Raw genomic sequence first — 27780 nt, 5'->3', positions numbered from 1 at the left:
TCATTTACAATTGCGACCTGGCCAAGACAAAGCAAAGCAGTTCGACACATACAACAGCACAAAGTTACACATGGAGTAAAACCAACGTACAGTCAATAATACAACAGAAAAATAAGTCTATATACAATGTGAGCAAATGAGATGAGATAAGGGAGGTAAAGGCAAAAAAAAGCCATGGTGGCTTTGCCATGGACACTGTCATCTCAGATTTTCAAAATATGCTTTACAGCCAACGCTAGACAAGCATTTGTGTAAGTTTATCATGGCATAATGCTATGCTAGGCTCTGCTAGCAGCAGGCAAAATTTTCACGAAAATAAGAAAAGCAATCAAATTAAATCATTTACCTTTGAAGAACTTTGGATGTTTTCACTCAGGAGACTCCCAGTTAGATAGCAAATGTTCCTTTTTTCCAAAAATATTATTTTTGTAAGCGAAATATCTCCCGTTTGTTCTTCACGTTTGGCTGAGAAATCGACCGGAAAATGCAGTCACTACAACGCCAAACTTTTTTCCAAATTAGCTCCATAATATCAACAGAAACATGGCAAACGTTGTTTAGAATCCAAAGTTGTCAATTATATGCATAGTCGAGCATCTTGTCATGACAAAATATCCTGTTTAAAACGGGAACGTTTTTTATCAAAAAAGGAAAATACTGCCCGCTAGTCGCAAAAGGTTAACCTCTCTGCGCACGGAACCTGCTAGCTGGCTGAAATTCCACAACATACAGTGATCGCTACATAAATAGTCATATTAAACATTCATGAAAATACAAGTGTCTCACATGTATCGAAAGCCTAGGATCTTGCTAATCCAACTGCGTTGTCAGATTTAAAAAAGGATTTACTGCGAAAGAATACAATGCGATTATCTGAGCATAGAGCCCCATAAATAAAAACAATTATAACCAGCACAGGCGTAACATAATCACAAACTGCATTAAAATAAATCTTTACCTTTGACGATCTTCGTCTGTTTGCAATTCCAATGCTCATTGTTACACAATGAATGATCTTTTGTTTGATAAATTCCGTTTTTATAGCCTAACACAAAACATTTTGTGAACCGCTTGTGTCGTGAATTCCGTCTCATTCCATTTTCGACGACACATTCCAGGTAAATAACCCACACAGAACGTGACATTTCCAGTCATGTTTGGTTTCACTGCAATCAACTGGTTTGTTTGTAACTCAATCAAACGTGATGGGCCATTTCGCGGGACGTATTGACTGAAAAAGAACCGTTTTGAAGACAACAAGTCATGACATCATTGTGCACCAATGATTTGCCCGCTGTTTCGTTGATTGACTGTCTTTTAACCCAATGACCACTGATCGTCTTGAAATCTAGCTGGGTAGATAGCCAATGAGCTGAGCTAAACGGCAATACGCCATGTTTATGTGTTGCAAGACCAACCCATGTAGTAAGCTTCAGCGTAAAGTGAGTCATTCGCTATTGAAGTTTCATACCGGAAGGAGCTACTCATATTACGCACTGCATTGTTTGGTGAACGCGCAGAGTCAGCTGTTTATATATCAATCATTATGCCGACTAAGTCAGGGAAAGCTAAATCTTTTTTAATTTGTTTTCATTTCACCTTTATTTAACCAGGTAGGCTAGTTGAGAACAAGTTCTCATTTGCAACTGCGACCTGGCCAAGATAAAGCATAGCAGTGTGAACAGACAACACAGAGTTACACGTAAATAATTAACAAGTCAATAACACAGTAGAAAAAAAGGGGGGAGTCTATATACAATGTGTGCAAAAGGCATGAGGTAGGCGAATAATTACAATTTTGCAGATTAACACTGGAGTGATAAATGATCAGATGGTCATGTACAGGTAGAGATATTGGTGTGCAAAAGAGCAGAAAAGTAAATAAATAAAACAGAATGGGGATGAGGTAGGTGAAAATGGGTGGGCTATTTACCAATAGACTATGTACAGCTGCAGCGATCGGTTAGCTGCTCAGATAGCTGATGTTTGAAGTTGGTGAGGGAAATAAAAGTCTCCAACTTCAGCGATTTTTGTAATTCGTTCCAGTCACAGGCAGCAGAGTACTGGAACGAAAGGCGGCCAAATAAGGTGTTGGCTTTAGGGATGATCAATGAGATACACCTGCTGGAGCGCGTGCTATGGATGGGTGTTGCCATCGTGACCAGTGAACTGAGATAAGGCGGAGCTTTACCTAGCATGGACTTGTAGATGACCTGGAGCCAGTGGGTCTGGCGACGAATATGTAGCGAGGGCCAGCCAACTAGAGCATACAAGTCGCAGTGGTGGGTGGTATAAGGTGCTTTAGTGACAAAACGGATGGCACTGTGATAGACTGCATCCAGTTTGCTGAGTAGAGTGTTGGAAGCCATTTTGTAGATGACATCGCCAAAGTCGAGGATCGGTAGGATAGTCAGTTTTACTAGGGTAAGCTTGGCGGCGTGAGTGAAGGAGGCTTTGTTGCGGAATAGAAAGCCGACTCTTGATTTGATTTTCGATTGGAGATGTTTGATATGAGTCTGGAAGGAGAGTTTGCAGTCTAGCCAGACACCTAGGTACTTATAGATGTCCACATATTCAAGGTCGGAACCATCCAGGGTGGTGATGCTAGTCGGGCATGCGGGTGCAGGCAGCGATCGGTTGAAAAGCATGCATTTTACTAGCGTTTAAGAGCCGTTGGAGGCCACGGAAGGAGTGTTGTATGGCATTGAAGCTCGTTTGGAGGTTAGATAGCACAGTGTCCAATGACGGGCCGAAAGTATATAGAATGGTGTCGTCTGCGTAGAGGTGGATCAGGGAATCGCCCGCAGCAAGAGCAACATCATTGATATATACAGAGAAAAGAGTCGGCCCGAGAATTTAACCCTGTGGCACCCCCATAGAGACTGCCAGAGGACCGGACAGCATGCCCTCCGATTTGACACACTGAACTCTGTCTGCAAAGTAATTGGTGAACCAGGCAAGGCAGTCATCCGAAAAACCGAGGCTACTGAGTCTGCCGATAAGAATATGGTGATTGACAGAGTCGAAGGCCTTGGCAAGGTCGATGAAGATGGCTGCACAGTACTGTCTTTTATCGATGGCGGTTATGATATCGTTTAGCACCTTGAGTGTGGCTGAGGTGCACCCTTGACCGGCTCGGAAACCAGATTGCACAGCGGAGAAGGTACGGTGGGATTCGAGATGGTCAGTGACCTGTTTGTTGACTTGGCTTTCGTAGACCTTAGATAGGCAGGGCAGGATGGATATAGGTCTGTAACAGTTTGGGTCCAGGGTGTCTCCCCCTTTGAAGAGGGGGATGACTGCGGCAGCTTTCCAATCCTTGGGGATCTCGGACGATATGAAGGAGAGGTTGAACAGGCTGGTAATAGGGGTTGCGACAATGGCGGCGGATAGTTTCAGAAATAGAGGGTCCAGATTGTCAAGCTCAGCTGATTTGTACGGGTCCAGGTTTTGGAGCTCTTTCAGAACATCTGCTATCTGGATTTGGGTAAAGGAGAACCTGGAGAGGCTTGGGCGAGGAGCTGCGGGGGGGGCGGAGCTGTTGGCCGAGGTTGGAGTAGCCAGGCGGAAGGCATGGCCAGCCGTTGAGAAATGCTTATTGAAGTTTTCGATAATCATGGATTTATCGGTGGTGACCGTGTTACCTAGCCTCAGTGCAGTGGGCAGCTGGGAGGAGGTGCTCTTGTTCTCCATGGACTTCACAGTGTCCCAGAACTTTTTGGAGTTGGAGCTACAGGATGCAAACTTCTGCCTGAAGAAGCTGGCCTTAGCTTTCCTGACTGACTGCGTGTATTGGTTCCTGACTTCCCTGAACAGTTGCATATCACGGGGACTATTCGATGCTATTGCAGTCCACCACAGGATGTTTTTGTGCTGGTCGAGGGCAGTCACGTCTGCAGTGAACCAAGGGCTGTATCTGTTCTTAGTTCTGCATTTTTTGAACGGAGTCTAGAGTCTAAGTCTAGATATACAGAGGTACACACAATTTTAGAATAAATTGATTGGGAAGGTGAGACAGAGATTGTTGTAGGACGCTTCATTTAGCGATTGTGGAGGAATATTTGTTGAACGGGAGAGGACATCGTTTTGGACTGGTAAGTTCTTATCATGCTAATGCCCTTGTTTGAAATTGATAATATAAAATATTATTTGTGATTTTTTTTTAAATATAGAAGCAATATATCAACATGTAATGTCATGAAATGTGAGATGCGTGTGTCTGCCACCCACCCCAAACCACATGAAATAGCCTATTTGAGGCTGTTGAGGAGAGGGCAGGACCACATTAATGGCCAAAGTGAAATGGAGACAGTAGATACAGCTGGTCTGTTGTAATATAATAAAGACAGTAGATCTAGCTGGTCTGTCATAATATAAAAGAGACAGTAGATCTAGCAGGTAATAATAATATAATAATATATTAAACCTAATATATTCAACCATCAACCTTCATCTCTCTATATACAGTATATATGTTTATTATACCTGTTGATACAGGGCTCATATGTGAAACTATTCTAACTGAACATTTTCTTTCACAGTGACACTGACTCCGAATGGGAGTCTTATCCGGTGTCCTGTGTGAATTTAAGTATGCTCTCTCTAATTCTCTCTTTCTCTCTCTCGGAGGACCTGAGCCCTAGGACCATGCGTCAGGACTACCTGGCATGATGACTCCTTGCTGTCCCCAGTCCACCTGGCCTTGCCGCTGTTCCAGTTTCAACTGTTCTGCCTGCGGCTATGTAACCCTAAACTGTTCATTTTTACTCTTGAGGTGCTGTCCTGTTGCACCCTCTACAACCACTGTGATCTCCACCCGGCACAGCCAGAAGAAGACTGGCTACCCCTCATAGCCTGGTTCCTCTCTAGGTTTCTTCCTAGGTTTTTGCCTTTCTAGGGACTTTTAGGCTGGGGCTATATAAATAGATTTGATTTGATAGAGGACTGAGGGTCTTCCAAATACTGAAAGTGTGTAAATAGTTACCCATGTTATTTTGTAAATGTATATATATATTTTTTTCATATATTTTTTAATCAATAATAATTTTTTCCCATTTCTTTTCTTCATTTTTTTAATCAATTATTTTGGGGGGTGTGTTAGAATACCATTTTGGTATTTTGTATATAGTTATTTGTTTCCAAATGTATACCTTCACCAATTTGGCCACTGGGGTACATTTGGGCTACTTGTGTGGGACATCTGGGTGAATTCATGATAAATGTCATGTAGCACACTCATTTAGGAAGTTATTATTCTGAAACTTTGCACAAGTACTGTTGCCCTCTAAAATCTTTCACTGAAATTGTCCCCATCATCCTATCTGAATGTTTGTTTTATCTTGTTCATTTTAAAGATGATGATACAAAAATAAAAATAAAAAACATGTTTTTTTTAATTGTTTTATCTAAACCAGATTGTGTTATATTCTTCTACATTCAATTCACATGTACACAAACTTCAGAGTGTTTTCTTTCAAATGGTACCAAGAATATGCATATCCTTGGTTCTGTGCCTGAGCTACAGGCTGTTAGATTTGGGTATGTCTTCAGGCGGAAATTGCACAAAGTAGGGGGGAGCTGTAGGAGGTTAACGTGCATGAAACCAAGGCTACGGTTAGAGTTACAGAAGCCATCAAAAGAGAGCGCCTGGGGAATAGGAGTGGAGCTAGGCATTGCAGGGCCTGGATTCACGTCTACATCACCAGAGGAACAGAGGATGAGTAGGATAAAGGTATGGCTAAAAGCTATGAGAATTGGTCATCTAGGACGTCTGGAACATAGAGTAAAAGGAACAGGTTTCTGGGGGGCGATAAAATAGCTGCAAGATATAATGTACAGACAAAGGTATGGTAGGATGTGAATACAGTGGAGGTAAACCTCCAGTGAGTAGTGAGGTTGGTTGGGGTCACGGTGATTCAGACAGCTAGCCGGGCCATGGGTAGCAATCTGGCAGAGGATGGAGGTCTGTTTTTAGCCACCTCATGCGTTTCCGTCAGTAGATTAGTGGGGTTCCGTGTGGTAGAGGGGACCAATCCAATTGGCAAAATAGATATAGTTATAGTGACCCAAGAAAATTGTCCGATACACTTATTCAGATAGCAGCCGATAAGACAGCTAACGATTAGCGGGCCGCAGATGGGCGTTCAGGTAACGTCACGACGGAGGGGCCAGTTGGATAACTCCCTCGGGCAGATAACGTCGGTATTCCAGTCTTGAAGGCCCGGTGAGGCTCCGCGTCGCCAGTAAAACGGGTCCGGATCGGTGATTAAAGCCCAGGAGTGGCTGATGGAACTCTTCAGCTGGCTCGCTCCGGAATAATTTATGTTTGCTCCGGGACCGACCTATGCCAATAGTCACTCGGATAGCAGCTAGCTAGCTGCAAGATGCAGGTGTAAATGTCCAGAGCTTGCGGTAGAAATAGTATTCTCTGGTCTGAGTCACGTTGAGCTAAAGGATAGCTGATGACCGAACACCGTGGTTAGCTGAATACTGACGTTAGTCAGTGAACTGGCTAGCTTCTGGCTAGCTTCTGTTGTGGATTTCAGATTTGAGGTGAATAAAACTTTTTTTTAATATAAATTGGTGAGGCAGGAAAGTGTTTTTAAGTTGAGTTTTAGAAGAATAAAATATATATATAAATATATATATAAAAAGATAAGCGAAGAAAATTTGTAAATATATATATATACACGGGACACAACAAGATGAGGACAAAGGACGTCTGACTGCTATGCCATCTTGGATATACAGGAGTGCTAGTGTTAGGAGTGCTCGGACTCTAAAACGGGAGCCATGTTGTGTCTGAAGCTTTTTAAAAAGTATGGACCTTGCACATAGGAGGATTACATTTTCATGCGGTGAAAGAAGAGTCCCAACACATCACCATTAATCATTTTTAAAGGGAATATGTTCCCACAAATGGAATCATTATGCCAACAGTGATGCCTCAATGAACGCCAGGACAGAATGTGGCACATTGTAATGCTAGTTCACCAATCAGTGCTGACAAGGACCTGTTTCCACACTAGTGACTTTTCAGGGCCTGTGGTATACATTTCAGCCATCTGCATTAAGGTGCTATATCATGCACCAAGGCCAAGGCACCAAGTTCACTTCCATGGCAAGATCTGCTTCCCATTTATGATGGGTGACCTGCTGCATGATAATTAGTATCTACCTCACAATATTTCATCTAACTGCATTACATTTTAGTCTTTTAGCTTTTCAGGAGCTATTATGGTTAAGTGCCTTGCTTATGGGCACATTAACACCTAGTGGCTCGAGAATTTGAACCAGCAAACTTTCAGTTACTGGCCCAACACTCTTAATGGCCCTCGCTACATATTCGTCGCCAGACCCACTGGCTCCAGGTCATCTACAAGTCCATGCTAGGTAAAGCTCCGCCTTATCTCAGTTCACTGGTCACGATGGCTACACCCATCCGTAGCACGCGCTCCAGCAGGGGTATCTCACTGATCATCCCTAAAGCCAACACCTCATTTGGCCGCCTTTGGGGGGACGAATTGCAAAACGAATTGCAAAAATCGCTGAAGTTGGAGACTTTTATCTCCCTCACCAACTTCAAACATCTGCTATCTGAGCAGCTAACCGATCGCTGCAGCTGTACATAGTCTATCGGTAAATAGCCCAACCATTTTTACCTACCTCATCCCCATACTGTTTTTATTTATTTACTTTTCTGCTCTTTTGCACACCAATATCTCTACCTGTACATGACCATCTGATCATTTATCACTGCAGTGTTAATCTGCAAAATTGTAATTATTCGCCTACCTCCTCATGCCTTTTGCACACAATGTAAATAGACTCCCCTTTTTTTCTACTGTGTTATTGACTTTACTCCATGTGTAACTCTGTGTTGTCTGCTCACACTGCTATGCTTTATCTTGGCCAGGTCGCAGTTGCAAATGAGAATTTGCTCTCAACTAGCCTACCTGGTTAAATAAAGGTGAATTTTTTTTTTTAAGAATTAAAATCACTTGGCTACCTGCCGCCCCTACAGTAGCTGTGGCAAACTTATCCTTTGGGGACAATTCAGTACAGGTACCTATGTTTTTGCAATCAGTTCAGTGGTGATCGCACGATCAACTGCTCAGAGATTGTGCCATGTTATCACATTTGCTCATTGAGTAAGCTGTGCATTGCACCCCCAATGCTATTGCTTTGCTTCTCTCCTGGAATTGTGCTGACAGTGCCAAGCCTGTCTATGGTTATGTCTTAGATTGCAGCATTAAGGGTAATCTTCCATCCATCATAGTTTGACAATCTGTGCTGGAAGAGCAAAGTTTCATGTTATGCTCTTACTCTTCGACAATGAATTGAGTTGTCACAATAAGACAATTATATAAATGACATGTTTGCCATAAGATTGATCGACGTCTATCAATAACATAATGTCAAAATAGGACACATTTATGAATTTATTTTGACAAGGAAAGTCATTTAATTAAGAACAATTTCTTATTTTCAATGACAGACCAGGAAAAATCTGTCATTGAACTGCCTTGTTCAGGAGTAGAACAACATATTTCTACCGTGTCAGCTCGGGGATTTGAACTCGCAACCTTCATGGTTATTAGTCCAACACTCTAACCACTAGGCTACGCTGCCTGCCCAAATGCAAGAAAACATATCAGTTTGTATAAAATTTGAAGGAGCTCTCTGACAAAACTGCACTTTCTCTAGCACATGGGTAGAGTGAGACAAATAGAAGCACTTCCATATCTCTCCTGGCACATTAGCTTGATGTAGATGGAGGGGAAGGAGGGGGCATTGTTTCAGGGTATCTAGTTATTGGGATGGAAAGGAATGGGGGGTCTTGTGCTCAAAGAGCCACTTCAAAGAGAAGCAGCAGTGAGGGGAAGGGCTGGCCTGGTGGCCACTGGAGACCTCAGCCATGTGTGTTATTTCAGTAGAAATGTCTGTCTCAATGCCTGATAGGAAGTGTTGCTCCTCTCGCTGTTTGTTTATTTACCTCACTGTTGCACAGTCATACATTCTACAGCCAGGGAGCCCATGAATGGATACATAAATCCTGACTGTGTGTGCATTATAACTCCAGGATAATGGACACTTATTACTACAAGCCAATAGATGTGTCGACAGAAAAATGCTAGAACTATGTGTTGAGTAGTGACATTTGTTTGAAATTGCAAATATATATTGAATTTATATGCTATATATAGAAAAAATAAGGAATTACAGTAATTTATTTTCCATTTCAATCTTTCCCATGTGTTAAATTTCCACTGTGCTGTCTCCCAAACTATCACATTATTTTTCCAGTTCCAGCATGCACTATTGTAAAAATAATGCAAGAACATAAAATTAAAAAACATTTTCATTCAGACATCTGTAGGGGGGAACATTGTTACCCTTTTGATGCACTGCTAAGGAAGTGGGCCTCAAGTAACCTACCCCACAGTCAGACCAGCCCAAGATGTCTTTGTGGTCAGATGAGGCAATGTGAGCGCTTCAGGCTCTAGAGGTCTCCATCCAGCATGCAGCAACATCCACCTATCGGAATTCTTCCCCTCACTGTCTAGTGCAGCGGACAGCGGTATAGGAAGGGGAGGAGAACGCTCAGAGCCACGGAGACAGAAGGAACCTGAGACACGCACGCGTCCCGAACGACACAGAAAGGAAGGGAACTTTGATTTGACGCGTGGCCGATAATGATGAAATTGACGACACGAAAGAGCTGCATTCCTTAGTGAAGGGAATAATTGACATTTCGAGTGTTCCAATATATAATGTCCTTGGATCCCTGCTCATTGTAGATTATATTTAATTGCTCTCTCCTATTTCTGAAATCTTTCTTTATTGTGATTGTACACTTCGTTCACCCGCATGAATTTTAAGGCAGTCTGAGCGCATTGTTTCCATTTTCGTCGCATGGGATTTCCAGTCGTGTCGGGTGCGGTGATGTCTGCAACATTCCGCTCTTTGTTTCTGGGTAAGTGAGTTCCCATTCATATGAAAATATGTAGTTATTAATGGGAGATGATCAATAACACGATAAAGGATGTAATTGGGGTTATGATTTATACAGAGCCGTTATGTGGGCTATTGTTCACAAAAATTTACCATAGCTGACAGCGCTCCATCGTGCGTAATTGTATCCAGAATTATATCGAAATTAGCCTACAAATAATGTAACATAAGCTGTTCATAATATTTATCTCAAGTTCTTTATGAATAGCCTAGATCAGTTTGACAAATTAGCCATTTTAAAATGTAAAATAAATAGTGAGATGAGACTTCATTGTGATAAGTAATTCAATGAAAAATGTGTTTTAAGAAGAAAAAAGTTAACTTCTGGAAAAAAAGCCCCTACAATGTGAATTGAAAGCAGATGTTTCTGTGTTATGATCACTGTACAAATGCTGCACTTCAGGCATCCATCCACTAGACTGGTTCTGGAGAAAGACTGTAGTCTGAGTGTATTGTATTGTCCATTGAATGTTAATGACATATTTAACACAACTGCTTCACACTCCAAAACACACTCCAAAAGCACAAAGACAGGGCACGCCACCTATAATCCGAATCACAAATGAATGTGTTGTGTCACCGATTGGCAAAAATAGATATTTCTAATAGATCATGGCAGGTGTTGAGAGTGCCTAGCTGGTGCCCTGAGAGGGACTTGACCGCGAGATGAGGAAGCTAGATATCGCGTGCCGGCGTGTGCCGGGGTCAGAGTTGGTGAGAGTTGAGCAAAGCAAACATGGAATAGGCCTACTCATGTCTCCTTTGGTTCAATTCCAACAATTCTGTCCGTTGTTGTGATGGTGCATTCCATTAGTATATTTTTTCTGATGACAGTTTATTGGCTGTAGCCTTTTTTGTGTAGCCTAATGTGTTTATCAAACTTGGACCTTTAATATAGTATATATTTTCTTTGCAATAGCACATTAAATACATTACCTCTGCCAATATATACTGAACATAAATATAAAGTGTTGGTCCCATGTTTCATGAGCTGAAATAAAAGATCCCAGAAATTGCACGCAAATATTATTTCTCTCAAATTGTGTGCACACATTTGTTTGCATGAAGCTGATAAAACAGCATGATCATTACATAGGTGCACCTTGTGCTGGGGACAATAAAAGCCCACTCTAAAATGTGCAGTTTTGTCACACAAGACAATGCCACAGCCCTACTGATTTATTTAAATGGACTGATTTCCTTATATGAACTGTAACAGTAAAATCTTTGCCATTTTTACATGTTGCGTTTGTACTTTTGTTCAGTATGTTTGTTGTATGTTAAATTGGGTCCTAAAGTCTTATTTTGTCCAAATTCAACGCATCTTCCATAATTCTTGCAGTAACATCACATCAAAATTTCACTGTGAGGTTTCTATAAATTCAGCAAATACCATAGCTAGAGCTTTACATGTTCTCTATTGTCAAAGTAGCTACACCTGAATGAGGTCTCAGTAGCCTGCTCTACAATGATAGGCCTATGAGTGAGGCAGACAAGTGATGTGGGTTGCCATTGTGTTCATTTTCCTTAGCCAATAGGCTGGGGATAACTGGGTTGACAGTCTAGACATGCAATCATAGCTCTAGTGAACTGTATTATCAGCTATTAATTTTGTTAGCTGGTGGTGATGATGATGATGGTGATGAAGTTGATGTGATGATGGTGATGATGGTGGTGGTGGTGATGATGGTGAATATTGGTGATGGTGGTGATGATGATGGTGGTGGTGGTGGTGGTGGTGGTGGTGATGATGTTTTGGTGGTGGTGGTGGTGGTGGTGGTGGTGATGATGGTGATGTTTTGGTGGTGGTGGTGATGATGATGTCGAGTACGATGGAATTTGTATTATTTGTTTGTATTTAGCAGATTAGTGTATTGCTAATGTGTAGGTTGGAATTGATAGTCAGATGGCATACATGTAGTGGTGACATACCCCTCTGTGCGGTCTTTCATAATGGCAAACCAGGTTGAAGGACATTTCCCTTATAGTTATGAACAGTATTTATTTAAGACCAACCCAGAGGGTGAGCTAAGAGAGAAGAGCTTATTTTATTATGGAATGATCAATACTAATTAATAGAGCTCATTTCCTTTTAATTTGTCTTTGGCCTTGGAAGTCCAGAGACATTCTTAATTAACTTAATATCTGTGGGAGATGTAATATCCAGTGTTCACATTATAGATAAGTTCCACAATTAAACACCACAGAATTCCTTAACTGGCTTTATCAAGGCTTACATCACAAAATGAATGGTGCAGTGGAAGGTCAAATGATATGGTAAAGCCTGTAAAAAAGCTGGAAGTAGAACCAGAGTAACCAAACCAAAGTAGTGGAGCTTAATGATGGATTGCCTGCCTGTCATTCCCTCAGCAATATATGGTTTTGAATGGAACATGTTAAATGACTGTCCAGGAAGTAAAAACAGATTGTAATTCACTTGACAGAAATGTAATGGGAAAAAGTGAGTAGCCCTTCCGTTGGAGTTATACATTTCCAACCCGCAAACACCCTAATTTCAAATGGAGCTTATTCACTTTGACCGCTATGATATTTATCAGTCTTGCATCTATGCTGCTCTATGACAATGGCAGAGGGAATTTGAGTTGCATCCTCAAGTTGCATAATCATCGTTCATCTGATCTGTAATGTATGGAGATATATGCTAAGAGTGACTAGGTTTAAAACGGGGTTCTGTTCCCATTCTATATTTAGCGTGTCTCTAGGGGTGGACAAAGCATCTCTCAAATGTGAAGATGACAGGAGCCTCCGGAGCCAGAGGTCTTGAAGTGACATCTCGATGTGTTTGGCCCTGAATCACAATTCCACACATACTCCCCTATCTCACACTCATACAAACACACAGCCATTTAAAAAAAATCTGATGACCATAGAAAGCACTAATACTGTAGGTCCAGTTATTGCTTATTTTTTATACCTTTATTTAACTAGGCAAGTCAGTTAAGAACAAATTCTTACTTTCAATGACAGCCTAGGAACAGTGGGTTAACTGCCTGTTCAGGGGTAGAACAACAGTTTTGTACCTTGTCAGCTCAGGGATTTGAACTTGCAACCTTCCAGTTACTAGTTCACCACTCTAACCACTAGGCTACCCTGCTGCTCTAGTCCATATTCATAGACTAGGGGCTGTATTCAATCTGTATCACAGAAGTACAGCGTCACAGCGTGATTGAAATTGAAAGCAATGATCCCGCATTAGCGGAGACTGCATTCACGTAAACACTCCAAATATTTCAAGCTCTAGATTGCAGAGATACACACAGGATGGAATAACCTTTTAGAAGATGTGAGCACACATGTAATGAGCACCCTAATGAGACTATGTTTGAGCACGAATGTCTAACTGTCACTACTAGAACTATACACCCATATCACTAACAAACACTGATTTGCTTTTCTAGCAGTTTTTCCTGATGTGTTATGTCTTACTTGATTCCTATGGCCTTTAGATGGCTAATACACTTTTCCTGATTTTCTTCTGAAATAACCTTGTTTCATTGATTGAAGTGCTTTTAGGAATGTTTTTCTGTGCAGAGCAAGCCTGGGGCCCGATTCAATCAGATCCGCTTTGGTCAGCATATCAGTTGTTTTGGCAGTGTCAGAGGTGGAACTGCGTTAGAGCTGTCTATAATCCCACAATTCCCATGCAGCCGCGTTAGAAGTTCATGCAGCCGCTTTGCAAGTTCAAACACTCGAATTAGACTAAATCACCATATCTAAATGAACATGAAAACATGCATTAGTCTAACATCAATGGCTTGATTTTTTTTATAAGTCATTATTTCTAACATCAATAGAGCCTACACTTTCTAGTGCCGTTTTGAACTTCTAACGCAGTAGGGATAATAAGGAAGGGAGTGGTTTGTGACACACGAGCAGCCGTTCCCCAATTTGTCAGCTCATACCTCAGTTACACCTCCAACACCATCAAAACATCAGCTACAGTTCATTCTGAAAGTATTCAGACCCCTAAACTTTTTCCATATTTTGTTACTTTACAGCCTTATTAAAAAATGGATTAAATAAAACAATTTCCTCATCAATCTGCACACAATACCCCATAATGATTAAGCGAAAATAGGTTTTTAGACATTTTTGCACATTTATTACGAATTAAAAAACAGAAATACCTTATTTACATAAGTATTCAGACCCTTTGCTATGAGACTTGAAATTGAGCTCTGGTGCATCCTGTTTCCAATGATCATCCTTGAGATGTTTCTACAACTTGATTGGAGTACACATGTGGTAAATTATATTGATTGGACATATCAGGTCCCACAGTTGACAGTGCATGCTAGAGCAAAAACCAAGCCATGAGGTGGAAGGAATTGGCTGTAGAGCTCCAAGACAGGATTGTGTCGAGGGACAGATCTGGGAAAGGGTACCAAAACATTTCTGCAGCATTGAAGGGCCGCAAGAAAACAGTGGCCTCCATCATTCTTAAATGGAAGAAGTTTGGAATCACCAGACTTTTCCTAGAGCTGCCAGGCAAAACTGAGCAATCGGGGGAGAAGAGCCTTGGTCAGGGAGGTGACCAAGAACCCGATGGTCACTCTCACAGAGCTCCAGAGTTCCTCTGTGGAGATGGGAGAACCTTCCAGAAAGACAACCATCTCTGCAGCACTCCACCGGTCAGGCCTTTATGGTGGAGGGGCTAGACGGAAGCAACTCCTCAATTAAAGGCATATGACAGCCCACTTGGAGTTTGCCAAAAGGCACCTAAAGGTCTCTCAAACCAAGATTGATTTCTTTGGCCTGAATGCCAAGTGTCACGTCTGGAGGAAACCTGGCACCATCCCTACGGTGAAGCATGGTGGTGGCAGCATCATGCTGTGGGGATGTTTTTCAGCGGCAGGAACTGGGAGACTAGTCAGGATCGAGGGAAAGATGAATGGAACAAAGTACAGAGATATCTTTGATGAAAACCTGCTCCAGAGCGTTCAGGACCTCAGACTGGGGTGACGGTTCCCCTTCCAACAGGACAATGACTCTAAGCAGACAGCCAAGACAATGAAGGAGTGGTTTTGGCACAAGTCTCTGAATGTCTTAGAGTGGCCCAGCCAGAGCCCGGACTTGAACCCGATCTAACATCTCTGGAGAGACCTGAAAAAAGCTGTGCAGATACGCTCCCCTTCCAACCTGACAGAGCTTGAGAGGATCTGCCGAGAAGAATGGTAAAAACTCTTCAAATTCAGGTACTGCCAAGCTTACCCAAGAAGACTCGAGGCTGTAATCGCTGCCAAAGTTGCTTCAACAAAGTACTGACTAAAGGGTCTGAATACTTTTGTAAATGTGATATTTAAGTGTTTTATTTTTAAAACATTTGCTAAAATTTCTAAAAACCTGTTTTTGGTTTGGCATTATGGATTATTGTGTGTAGATTGATTGCGGAGAAAAACGATGTAATCCATTTGAGAATAAGTCTGTAATGTAACAAAATGTGGAAAATGTCAAGGGGTCTAAATACTTTCCGAATGCACTGTATGTGGATCCAGCCAATGCTGGATAACGCTGGTTAGCGCTAGCTCTGATTGAATCCAGGCCCTAGTTCTGTGTTCTGAATGAGAGTGATTTTAGGTGAAATAGTGCCTGCTTTCTTGCACTCTCTGTGGAATATTTTCAATGTGTGTATTTTTAACTTTGTGGTGACAGTGGGGCAATATTGAGTAGCTTGGATGAATAAGGTGCCCAGAGTAAACTGCCTGCTACTCTATCCCAGATGATAATATATGCATATTATTAGTAGTATTGGATAGAAAACACTCTGAAGTTTCTAAAACTGTTTGAATGATGTCTGTGAGTATAACAGAACTCATATGGCAGGCGAAAACCTGAGAAAAATCCAACCAGGAATTGGAAAATCTGAGGTTTGTAGTTTTTCAACTCTTTGTCATTCCAATATACAGTGTAAATGGGGTCATATTGCACTTCCTACGGCTTCCACTGGATGTCACCTTTATTTAACCAGGTAGGCTAGTTGAGAACAAGTTCTCATTTACAACTGCGACCTGGCCAAGATAAAGCATAGCAGTGTGAACAGACAACACAGAGGTACACATGGAGTAAACAATTAACAAGTCAATAACACAGTAGAAAATGTTTTTTTTAAAGAGAGTCTATATACATTGTGTGCAAAAGGCATGAGGAGGTAGGCGAATAATAAAAAAATGTCAGATTAACACTGGAGTGATAAATGATCAGATGGTCATGTACAGATAGAGATACTGGTGTGCAAAAGAGCAGAAAAGTAAATAAATATAAACTGTATGGGGATGAGGTAGGTAAATTGGGTGGGCTGTTTACCAATAGACTATGTACAGCTGCAGCGATCGGTTAGCTGCTCAGATAGCAGATGTTTGAAGTTGGTGAGGGAGATAAAAGTCTCCAACTTCAGCGATTTTTGCAATTCGTTCCAGTCACAGGCAGCAGAGAACTGGAACGAAAGACGGCCAAATGAGGTGTTGGCTTTACCAAATCAAATCAAATCAAATTTTATTTGTCACATACACATGGTTAGCAGATGTTAATGCGAGTGTAACGAAATGCTTGTGCTTCTAGTTCCGACAATGCAGTAATAACCAACAAGTAATCTAACTAACAATTCCAAAACTACTGTCTTATACACAGTGTAAGGGGATAAAGAATATGTACATAAGGATATATGAATGAGTGATGGTACAGAGCAGCATAGGCAAGATACAGTAGATGGTATCGAGTACAGTATATACATATGAGATGAGTATGTAACAAAGTGGCATAGGGATGATCAGTGAGATACACCTGCTGGAGCGCATGCTTCGGGTGGGTGTTGCCATCGTGACCAGTGAACTGAGATAAGGCGGAGTTTTACCTAGCATGGACTTGTAGATGACCTGGAGCCAGTGGGTCTGGCGACGAATATGTAGCGAGGGCCAGCCGACTAGAGCATACAGGTCGCAGTGGTGGGTGGTATAAGGTGCTTTAATAACAAAACGGATGGCACTGTGATAAACTGCATCCAGTTTGCTGAGTAGAGTATTGTTGGGTAGTCAACATTAGTCAGAAATAGCATTATAAATATTCACTTACCTTTGATGATCTTCATCAGAATGCACTCCCAGGAATCGCAGTTCCACAATAAATGTTTGTTTTGTACGATAATGTCCATCATTTATGTCCATTTATGTCCAAATAACTTATTTTGTTAAGGCGTTTGGTAAACAAATCCAAAAGCGCGTTCTGGTCCAGCCAAACATCGGACAAAAAGTTTAAAAAAGTTATATTACAGGTCGAAGAAACTTGTCAAACTAAGTATAGAAGAATTCCATTGTCTGTAGAAAAGCAATAGAACGAGAGCTACCTCTCATGTGAAAGCGCATGACTGAGAAAGAGAAACCCCTCAGTCAAACAGCTCCCACCCGGCCCCCCTTCACATGAGAAGCCTGAAACAACGTTCTAAAGACGGTTGACATCTAGTGGAAGCCCTAGGAAGTGCAAAAATAACCCGAATCCCACTGTGTATTCGATAGGGGTGAGTTCAAAAACTACAAACCTCAGATTTCCCACTTCTTGTTTGGATTTTTTCTCAGGTTTTTGCCTGCCATATGAGTTCTGTTATTCTCACAAACATCATTCAAACAGTTTTAGAAAATTCAGAGTGTTTTCTATCCAATACTTATAATAATATGCATATATTGGCATCTGGGACTGAGTAGGAGGCAGTTCACTCTGGGCACGCTATTCATCCAAAAGTGAAAATGCTGCCCCCTATGCCAAAGACGTTAACAAGAATTGTATCTTTAAAATGGTGTAAAATACTTGTATGCTTGAGGAATTTTAATTATGAGATTTTTGTTGTTGAATTTGGCGCTCTGCACTTTCACTGACTGTTGGCGAGGTGGGATGCTACCATCCCACATATCCAAGAGAGGTTTTAACAGCCAAAATCATCTTCGATACAAGTGAAGGTCATTCTGGCGAGATGAAAATGTATGACAGATTTCCTCTCTTTTTTTCTATATCCTTCCTATTTTACCCCCTTGTGTCTGTCATCATCTTATTTGCATCAATACACTACATTGACATTGGACATCAATTTCCCCATTGATCAATGTCTTTTCAAGAGGTCTGTCTCAAAATAGAGTATGTCTTTACTTGAAATATTATGTAGCATTGACGTGGGCCACAAACATCTGGACAGAACTGGGTGTGTGTTGTTTTCTGATCTATAAATCTCAGCCGCTTTTCAACCTTCACTGACAAAATTACTTCCAGATTATTTTGGAACACATGAACAGGAACTGCCTATTTCCCTGTACGGCTAACTTTTGACAGATGCTCTGGAGAGGCTCAGATTCACGTTAACTCAAGCCACATGTATAGTACAGTAGGCTACGTTCATTCTGGTACACCAAGCTCTTCTTTCTATGATATCTATCAAGCATTGCAAACCTTCCATTTTAGGTTCATAAAAGGGGTTCAAACAACAGAGTACCCTATGGATTTCTTTCATCTCTACCACCATGGTCATGCACGAGCAAAAGTCAGGATTTCTTTCATCTCTACCACTATGGTCATGCACGAGCAAAAGTGAGGATTTCTGCATTATTTGTTGGGGTAAATAACCATGAAAGTCAATAGAGCGGGGACCATTCTTGCTTCTTTTCAGGAAAGCTTTGCCGCTAGTGAACATAAACAGTTTGATGAGGGTCTCTTTGATTGTTTTATAAGGATGCAGAGATCTGAGGGTGAACAAATGACAAGACAAATACTGATGTTTTTGCCCCGAACTACAAAGGGCATGGTCCTAATTTACTCTTTCTGCAAATGCCAGATTTTCACCCAAAGCGACCAATCCACCATTCATTCTGATTTTAACGACAACCCTCTGATGTCCAGAGATGAACCCATCTTTCCCAGTATAATGCCATTTTGCTATTTCCTTTTGGAATACATCCCTCCATTTTACTATGATGTCTTACGGGGATCTGGAAACTCCCCATTTGTAACATTTCTACCAATATTGCCCTAAAAATAAATACTTTACCCAAAGGTATAATGATATTTCCCATTGACTGATCATGGTTTTTCCGATCCCCTGGTATGATATTGTTGCACCTAAATTATTGTCACAGTTGGACTTCAACCACATATTTCAATGGATAGCTACTGCCAAGTGAATAGAGACTTATCTAAATCAACACATCTTCTGAATACCATTTAAAAGAAATCCATTATCATCATTCATTGTTAGGATGCTATCATTCCAAGCTCACAGCTCTGTTTTGCTTCTCTCAAACATGCTCTATCTAACTGAAAACGGGCAGCCCAAAATAAGTGTGGCACGCTTGTCTACTCATAGCAAAACATGCTTTTGGTCTGTGTTCTCTCTTTGGAAACCAGGTATTTCTGTTTTCAGAGAGGCTGAGGGATCCGTTATTGGTACAGGAAAATAAATCGTTTCTGTCGCAAAGGTCTTTCATTTTCAAGCAGCTTAGCATGCTGCTTACATCAACGACACGAGAAGAATAACAAGTGCCTTACAATGTATTTTATATGTGATTTTCCTCCATTGAAAAGATGGGATTGTCATTCTGTACGTTAGTTCCATGGCTGAAATTGGCCAAACCTTATTTTCCTCCGAGGCTGTAGTGTGCGTTTCCTCCGTGTCAAACGCTCTAGCCCACTGTCATCTGGACCACCCATTAGCTAGAGCTGAGGTGTTGACATTGTGATTGGACTGTTTTATGCGATTGGTCAAATGTGCATGCCCTCAAATGAAATGCAAGGAATTGTTGATTTTCCCCAAAAAATTGCAATCACAGAATCGCAGAATCCTGGAGGGACTAATTGATTATTATGTCCAAATAGAGGCTTTGATATTCAAAAGGCATGATGTGACTGAAGATCTGAATAATTTGGGAATATTGCTCTCAGAGGAATAGGTTCTCACTATAAAGCACTCTGTGACAGTGACCATCAACTAGATTCAGCCACGGGCCAATTTGTTCTTGAGCGGATGGTCGGAGGGGGCGGAACATTTTTACAATCAGTGGCGTCCCGTAATTCAGCCCCACATATTTATCTAAAAAAAAAGCTAAATAAAAATACAGTTTTTTATTTTTGTGAGGGTTTGCCTGTTTTGCATGTTATTTTGGCAATAATACATGTCACATATCAGTTTGCAAACAATGTAAAAAAAATAACAATAATAATTGAGTAATAAATAATTGAATGATAAATAAAACTGCATACAAACATGGTCTTTTTTTTGCTTTCTTGAGTAAGGCAGCTCCAAAATGCAGGTCTTTCAGCCTAGCTCATTGCTTTCTATGGTGGTGGGGCAGCCAGTGGAAAATACGGAGCGTAGGGGTTGGTAATATTCTTGTTACGCCCTGACCATAGAGAGCCTTTGTTTTTCTATGGTATAGTAGGTCAGGGCATGACTGTGTGGTTTTCTTGTTATTATTTTCTATGTGTGGTTCTAGTTTAGTTTTTCTATGTTGGTGTTTGGTATGATTCCCAATTAGAGGCAGCTGGCTATCGTTTGGGGATCATATTTAAGTAGCATTTTTTCCACCTGTGTTTTATGGGATATTGTTTTAAGTTAGTGTAGTGCACCTATTTGTTACGGTTCGTTGTTTGTTTCATTCTTTCTTTGTTGTTTTGTGCGTTTCTAATAAATAATATGGGGAAACCATATTGCGCTGCAGCTTGGTCCGATAATTATTCCAGCGAACGTGACAATTCTCTAGTTGCGCTGTGATTGGCTCAGTGCTCTTTCACTCATGGGGACACTACGTCACTGCCAAATCTAAGGGTAGAGCTAAATTCAAGCTCCTTGGGTGTGCCATAGAGTTACATTAGAAGTGCCCATCCAAGAAGGTTCAAGGTCATTGGCCACAGATAAAATTACATCAAATCACCTTATATCTACAGTAGCTTTGATCATACTTTCAAAATCTTAGCTAGCAGTCATCATCATGAATCAAGTCGACAATCTACTGGCAAATCCTTTTTGATTCTTGTCATATGAAGAGAAATTATAGATGAAACATATCGGTGCTCATCGGCCATTGGACAAAAACATTACACAACAAGTTGGAGATCACAAATTCAATATTGAGAGGTTTGGAAGGAATCAGTGGCTAACTGCAAACATTGCAAAGCAATCACTAGACTGCTATTCCGTAGAGTTGGTGTGTGGTCCCAATTCTGGGTTTAAGGGTCTCTTTTTCCAATCTTAGAATGATAAACATTCAACATTGGCCATGCTGTCAACCCAGCATGATTTTTGCCACGTTTAAATCAACTGTTAACTCGGAACTGGGAAATCTGACTTCAATGAGCTCAAGACAACTGAGAACTCGGGGAAAAACAAGCTCCTACTGGAATAATACATTTTGAATGGTCATCCAACTCGGAATTGTAAGTTGGGAACTCTTTCTAGGGCTACGATCTGAAGATCACTGATGTCATCATGATTCAACCTTGTTTTTTTCCAAGTTCCCAGTTGTCTTAAAAGCATCATCAATCCAGAGAGTGTCAGACTTTGATGACAACGTTTGATGACAAAATTTGCCCACGAAGGACTGCCGCACAATCTTCCTGTTCAAGTGAACACAGCACAACAAGGTGAGTCCAAAAATGTATTGTACACTGCTGCATATATTATTTAAAATGCCAGGGAGGTATGTAAACTGTAGCTACTGTAAGAATGTGATACGAAGTGTATGTTGTGTAGTTTCTATTAGTTTCCTCACCCTAATCATTTGGTCTATTTTCCCCTGTTAATTTCACCTACTGTTCTGATTTTGTGATACACATGTAGCCTATAACCTGTTTTAGAAAAATGTAATCATCGAATATTGTAAGAGTGTTCATTGTTTGCTTATATGCCCCCTTTATTTAACCTATGGTTCAGACTGGGTGTACAGGGAGAATACTAAGACCAGCCCATGTTCTGGATTCTGTCGCTGTACATTTCAAAAGTGCTGAAGAAATAGTTATATTGACTAGGTCCGTCCTAGCTCGCTCATTAATGTCTTAATCGAAATTAAGGATTGCCTCTTAACTTCTTGTCGTCCCCTTATGCCCTAGTTTGTACATCTCAATTGTCAGTAGAATCAACATTTGTTTAAGCAAGTCAGCCATATCAGCTATGTTTTTTTAAAGGCAGTAAATGAGGCTGAATTAACTATTTTGCTTCCAGACAAGGCTTTGAATATAGCCAGGTGTAGCAGTGGTAAGGTGTTGGGACTGCTGTTGGGACATCTTTATGAAGGCCCTAGCAGTTTGTGGGCACAATTTGTCACCGTTACAGTGCAATTAATCTATTGTTTAGTGTTGTGTTGTGTTGTGCAGTGGCTTTGCTGGCATGCATCCCCCAAATGTTTTGTTTGTTTGCCCCACCAAGATTTACATGCTAAAATCGCTCCCTGATTACAATAATTTGTAGACCGCAAATTGACCGCAAGAAGCCCAAACAGATATTATATTTCACTAAAACATAATCATTTCAAACCTATGCATGGAAATCACAGGTCGGTGGAACCTTAATTGGGGAGAATGGGCTCATGGTAATGAGTGGAGCAAAATTAGAGGAACGTTATCAAATACATCAAACACATGAATTCCAGGTGTTTGTTGCCATTCCATTTGCTCCATTCCGGGCAATATTATGAGCCGTTCACCCCTCAGCAGCCTCCACTGGTGGAAATACTTGGGAACAGATTTCCCCAATTAAAATCAATTGGAGCTGATTTCCTGGTATTTTACAGTTTTTTATGTCCAACATTGAAAATGCAAGAAAAAAAACCTAGATGTTTTCTTTCTCTGTTTTTTACTAAGAAAACTTGGGGGGCCAAATAAAACCTTTTGCCTGGGGCCGCCAGTTGGGAAACCCTGCTCTATGATCTATGAAGCCCAAAGACATGATTCTTCACACATTCAAGCAGGAGAATCTCTGAACATGCTTCCCTCGCACCAGGACAGCAACGTTAATTCACTAAGGATTGACTTCTTCTCCCTCGTATGACATTAAGCAGTAAATTAATTATTGAAATTGAATTCAGATTTTTTTTTTGTTATCAACCAATGATGCAAAAGCATGTTTCACAAGGCAATGACAACCCTGTTGTTTTTTCTCCCTCTCTTTCTTGTGGGATGAGAGCCAACTGAGAGAACAGGGGGAATGTTCCACGTCTGACTATTTAGACGCCTGCTGTTCCTTTCAATTTGAAACAGTCTATTAGCTCTGCTAGCAGGCCACTCCATTAGGTGTTCTGAACCCACGTGCTCCATTGTCTCACTCCATTTCACTCTTGCTGCTCTCCCCCAAGCGTTTAGCGCCAGTAATCAGCAGAGGCCTCCTTTTCTTCTTGCATTCATCTTCACCCCCATTGTCATCACCACTCCATCCGGAAGAGATCCAAAGATGGATGGTGTTTGCAGGGGGGAATTTGGTGGCCATTGATTAGTGCATTTAAAAGTAGGAAGAAGGAATGGTTAACCTGCAGGTAGCAACAACAGCTTGAGGACCATCTGTCTTCCCTGTTTGATATGGAGGGGTTTTAAAATCCAAAGCTTGTTCGTGGTTCAATACTTTTCTTTCATGTCTGTCATAAATTGACCATTACACAACATCCTGTACTTCAGATACATGTAGGTTGCAATTATTTTATTAGAACCATGAAAAAGGTATATATAATAAACACGTACTGTAAACTGATGCTGATATTTTTTTAACCAAGGATAAATGCATTGGTCATCACGACTGCAGATCTTTTATTGCTATTCAGTGCTAGTAACTGTAGAATGCCATATTTAGGTCCCACTGTAGTGGCTTGCTGTTATCTTGTACTAGAGGCATCATGATGGATGGTTTAATTATCGAGACACAATGCCAGGCATTTATCTGGCTGTTCATACCACAGCAAAAACATTGTAAACTGGATATCGCTGATCAATCGCTAGGCTTCCTGCAATTAAGTGTTTAATGCTGCTGATTACGCTAGCCTGCAATGTGTCACACTAACGGTGGCTCAACCTTTAAACGCTACGAGGCGAGATGCACTCAATGGAAGAAGTTAATGTTTGCTTAGGAGATTAAGTCACATTTAGGGAGCTTAGACCAGGGGTGTCAAACTCATTTTGCCCCTGGGGGCTGCATTCGTTCTTCAACGAGGTCTGGAGGGCCACACTTAAAATTGGTTATATTTCCTCCCTATAAAAAATTTGAAAAATACTCTATCCATTGTTTTTGAAAAATGCGATGCTCCCTGACTGTCTAGCTTTCATTTTGGTGGTTATTAGCGAGCAGGACACAATCAAGAAACTGTATGAATGTAGAACCATTATCATTACTACCAGTGGTGGAAAAAGTACCCAATTGTCAAACTTGAGTAAAAGTAAAGATACCTTAATAGAAAATGACTCAAGTAAAAGTGACTCACCCAGTAAAATACCACTTGAGTAAAAATCTAAATATATTTGGTTTTAAATATACTTAAGTATCAAAAGTATAGTAATTTCAAATTCCTTATATTTAGCAAACCAGATGGCACCATTTTCTTGTTTTTTAAATGTATTTACAGATAGCCAGGGGTACACTTCAACACTCATTACATCATTACACATTAAGCATGTGTGTTTAGTGAGTCTGCCAGATCAGAGGCAGTAGGGATGACCAGGGATGTTCTCTTGATTCGTGTGTGATTTAGACAATGTTCCTGTCCTGCTAAGTACATTTGGGTGTCAGGGAAACTGTATGGAGTAAAAAGTATATACTTTTCTTGAGGAATGTAGTGAAGTAAAAGTATAAGTTGTTAAAAAGTACAGTAGTAAAGTAAAGTACAGATACCCAAAAAACAACTTAAGTATTTTATTTAAGTACTTTACACAACTGATTACTACACAGTTTCAATTTGGTTTGGTTCATTTTAAAGTATATTTAACATACTTTAAAATGACCCCTCCCCCACCCCCCAAAAATATATAGAGAGATGTTGTTTTATGTATGTTTGGCAACCCTGGCTTAGACCATGGTGAGTGTACAGTAGATTGCTGAAAAGTAAGAACATTCTCCTCTTCCTGTGAAACTGTTCCAAAACAGATGGCATCATCACCTTTGTTTTTACGAGTCGTTAGACTTGACTTGATGATGAAATGGAGCCTTTCCACTATACTGCCCATGCAGATGTGTAGCTCTATGGTTTGATGTTATCCACCAAGTCGCAGAGTGCCGTGCAGAAATAGCAATGTAAAATACAACCCAAACACACACAAGCATTAGATTTTCACAATACAAGGATTTTAATATTGCCTTTCCAAAGTGGGCACATTGTGTTTTCCCTTGACTGAGGCGGCAGAAGCACCACCCCTGTGTTCTGATAAAAGTGTAGTGTGGGGTTGTTATTCTGCATGCCTGAAATACACATATTCTCTCTCTCTCTCTCTCTCTCTCTCTCTCTCTCTCTCTCTCTCTCTCTCTCTCTCTCTCTCTCTCTCTCTCTGAAACACATACAACTCCTGTATTTGAGGAGGCTTCCAGTACCCTGGGGTGTGGCAAATTAATGCCATCTACTTCCCTGTTCCCGGATGGGCTAAGCTCCTACTTACATTTCCTGCAGATGCTACCATTATCACTCCATTGTTTAGTCATCTTCTGCCTCTCCTGTGTCTCTCCTTGATTCTTTACATTGGTCCTCATGCAGCCTGACAGGCTAACTGTAGTTCACTACGCCACCAGAGAAGACACGGCTTAGGACTGTGTTTAAAGTGCTTGTCATGGTTTTGTGGTTTTGTCAAAATTGTCACATTTCAATGTATTCCATAGTGGTGCTGAACAGTCTGCTTGTGAAAAAGATGTTCCTTTTCAAATATTTGTTAAGTTTTTGGAGTAAAGGTTCAGTTGGGAGCAAATAGAACATGATGGGCACGGCTTGTCTTCTTGATATTCAATGTGAGGTTTTTAACAGCACACATCACTTTATTGTCTGTCATTTCAGAAAGGGAAATCTGGAGTGTTAACATTTGGCATGATTTTCAGTCTGAGGTCCAGAGTTGTTGTGGAGGAGGAATAGCAACGTTTGCGAATTCAAGCTCTTAAAATAATTAAAGTTGGCAATGATGACTGTGTATTCTAGAGTAGTCCAAGCTCAAAATGTACAGTGATGGAAAGTACTGTACCATCAACTGTATGCAATGTTATAAAAAAAATGGCATGGGGTTAGAGTATAGAATAAGAATATAGAGTATAGAATAAGAACATATTATTTAATGGATGGTCTATCCCTTGTTTGTGAGAATAAGGGCATGCCTCATCTCCTTGGTTACTGGACCCAATTAAAAAAAAAAAACATTTGCTCTATGTAGAAGAGAAAATGCTATTTACTCTATGAACCTTTCCTCTTGGATGCACTCTTGACATTGAACAATGTGGAAGAGCCGACTCGTCACTAGCCCCTTTGCTAATGAGGCAATTAAGTCTATCCTGCCGTGTTGGAGCACTGGGCTGAGTGTAGGGCCGAGAAGTCATCTGCAGTCTCAGCAATCAGCAAGTGTCTCTTCCCCCCTGGCTGCAAACAGAAGGCACAAGCAGGCTGTCTGGTGGGATTCACTCCCCCTCCATCCCCTCTCCCATCCTTCCTTCTCCTGTGGCCCTCCCTTGTCAATGTGACCCTCGCTCATCTCTTCAGATCACCAGCAGGGCCAGGCCGTATTGAAGCGTTGTCCAACTAGTGGCCTCATAGAATCACGTTATCCATGATTGATGCTTGTGCGCTTCCTGTTTGGCGATGGGATGTGAAACAGTACATGGTCTTATAGTGTTGCTTCAGAGTTTTCCCTGTATGACTACTACCTTTGACTACGGTGTTTCAGTGAACCTGACCTGAGTATAACACGGTGCAGCAGCAGCGTTTTCCTGTTCGGTCACCCCGGGCCGTTAGTGGAGTATTTACCATGTTTCCTTTAGTCCATGAGTTATTCATGCCACCAAAAGCTCCTGCTCAGGGAGGGGACGTTAGGCTGCAGCAGTGTGGATGGAGGGATCCTACTGCAGCTGGAGGTAGTGTGGTGCGTGGGTGCTTGTTTCGCCTTTTCCTCCCTCTTCCATGACGCACATAAGTAAAACAAGGCCCATCTCTCCTTCACCTGGTCACTCGTTAGTAGAGAATCCTGTGTGTTAGTGTGTATGTTTATGTGTGTTAGTGTGTGTGTGCGTGCGTGCGTGTGTGCATCATGTGTTTCTTTAGATTGCATCTTCCTATTGTGTAATGGGGATGTTTATTAAAGCTTGGAAATGCATTCACCTCAAGGCTGTTTTGCTTATTACAGGCTAATGTTGATTGTTTAAATTGCACGGATACTTCGCATTCCTCCTTTTGCCCATTTAAATTGTAGTGACATTAGTTAGTATGCTTTTTCCTCCAAACCTCTATAGCTTCTCGCTGCTGTGTCATGTACAGAATTAGAGCCTAAGTTAATGTGTTTAAAGGCGGTGATAACGGCAAGGCTTACCGCTGTTCAGAAAGGGATTACGGAACATCGTTTTCTGTCTTCAAATAGCTGGTTTAACCGCCAGATTACTTTCTTCTTCTCTGGTAATGAATTGCTGGTGTTTCCTGACAGACGGCATGAAAGAGAACGCCTCACTCTGCGGAGAAGGAAGACGGCTACTCTTTAGTGCTGGAAAGGTATATTGCAACGCACAGTGCAGAGAGAGACAGGAGATGTCCGAAGTCTCCTCTTTCACGGCCGCTTATC

General features: G+C 41.2%; 1 protein-coding gene across 1 annotated transcript in view; it reads left to right on the top strand.

The window, feature by feature from the left end:
• The first annotated feature begins 9458 nt into the window (after positions 1 to 9458).
• The window catches only part of clmpb (CXADR like membrane protein b), a 95673-nt gene continuing 77351 nt past the window's right edge, over positions 9459 to 27780 (top strand). Inside the window, 1 exon segment of the mRNA XM_029681279.2 lies at positions 9459 to 9976. Coding sequence (XP_029537139.2) covers positions 9916 to 9976 — 61 coding nt within the window. The 5' untranslated portion in view covers positions 9459 to 9915.

The sequence above is a fragment of the Oncorhynchus nerka genome, linkage group LG14 (assembly GCF_034236695.1).
Source record: "Oncorhynchus nerka isolate Pitt River linkage group LG14, Oner_Uvic_2.0, whole genome shotgun sequence".
Classification (NCBI taxonomy): domain Eukaryota; kingdom Metazoa; phylum Chordata; class Actinopteri; order Salmoniformes; family Salmonidae; genus Oncorhynchus; species Oncorhynchus nerka.
This window is presented reverse-complemented; position numbering and strand designations above follow the sequence as displayed.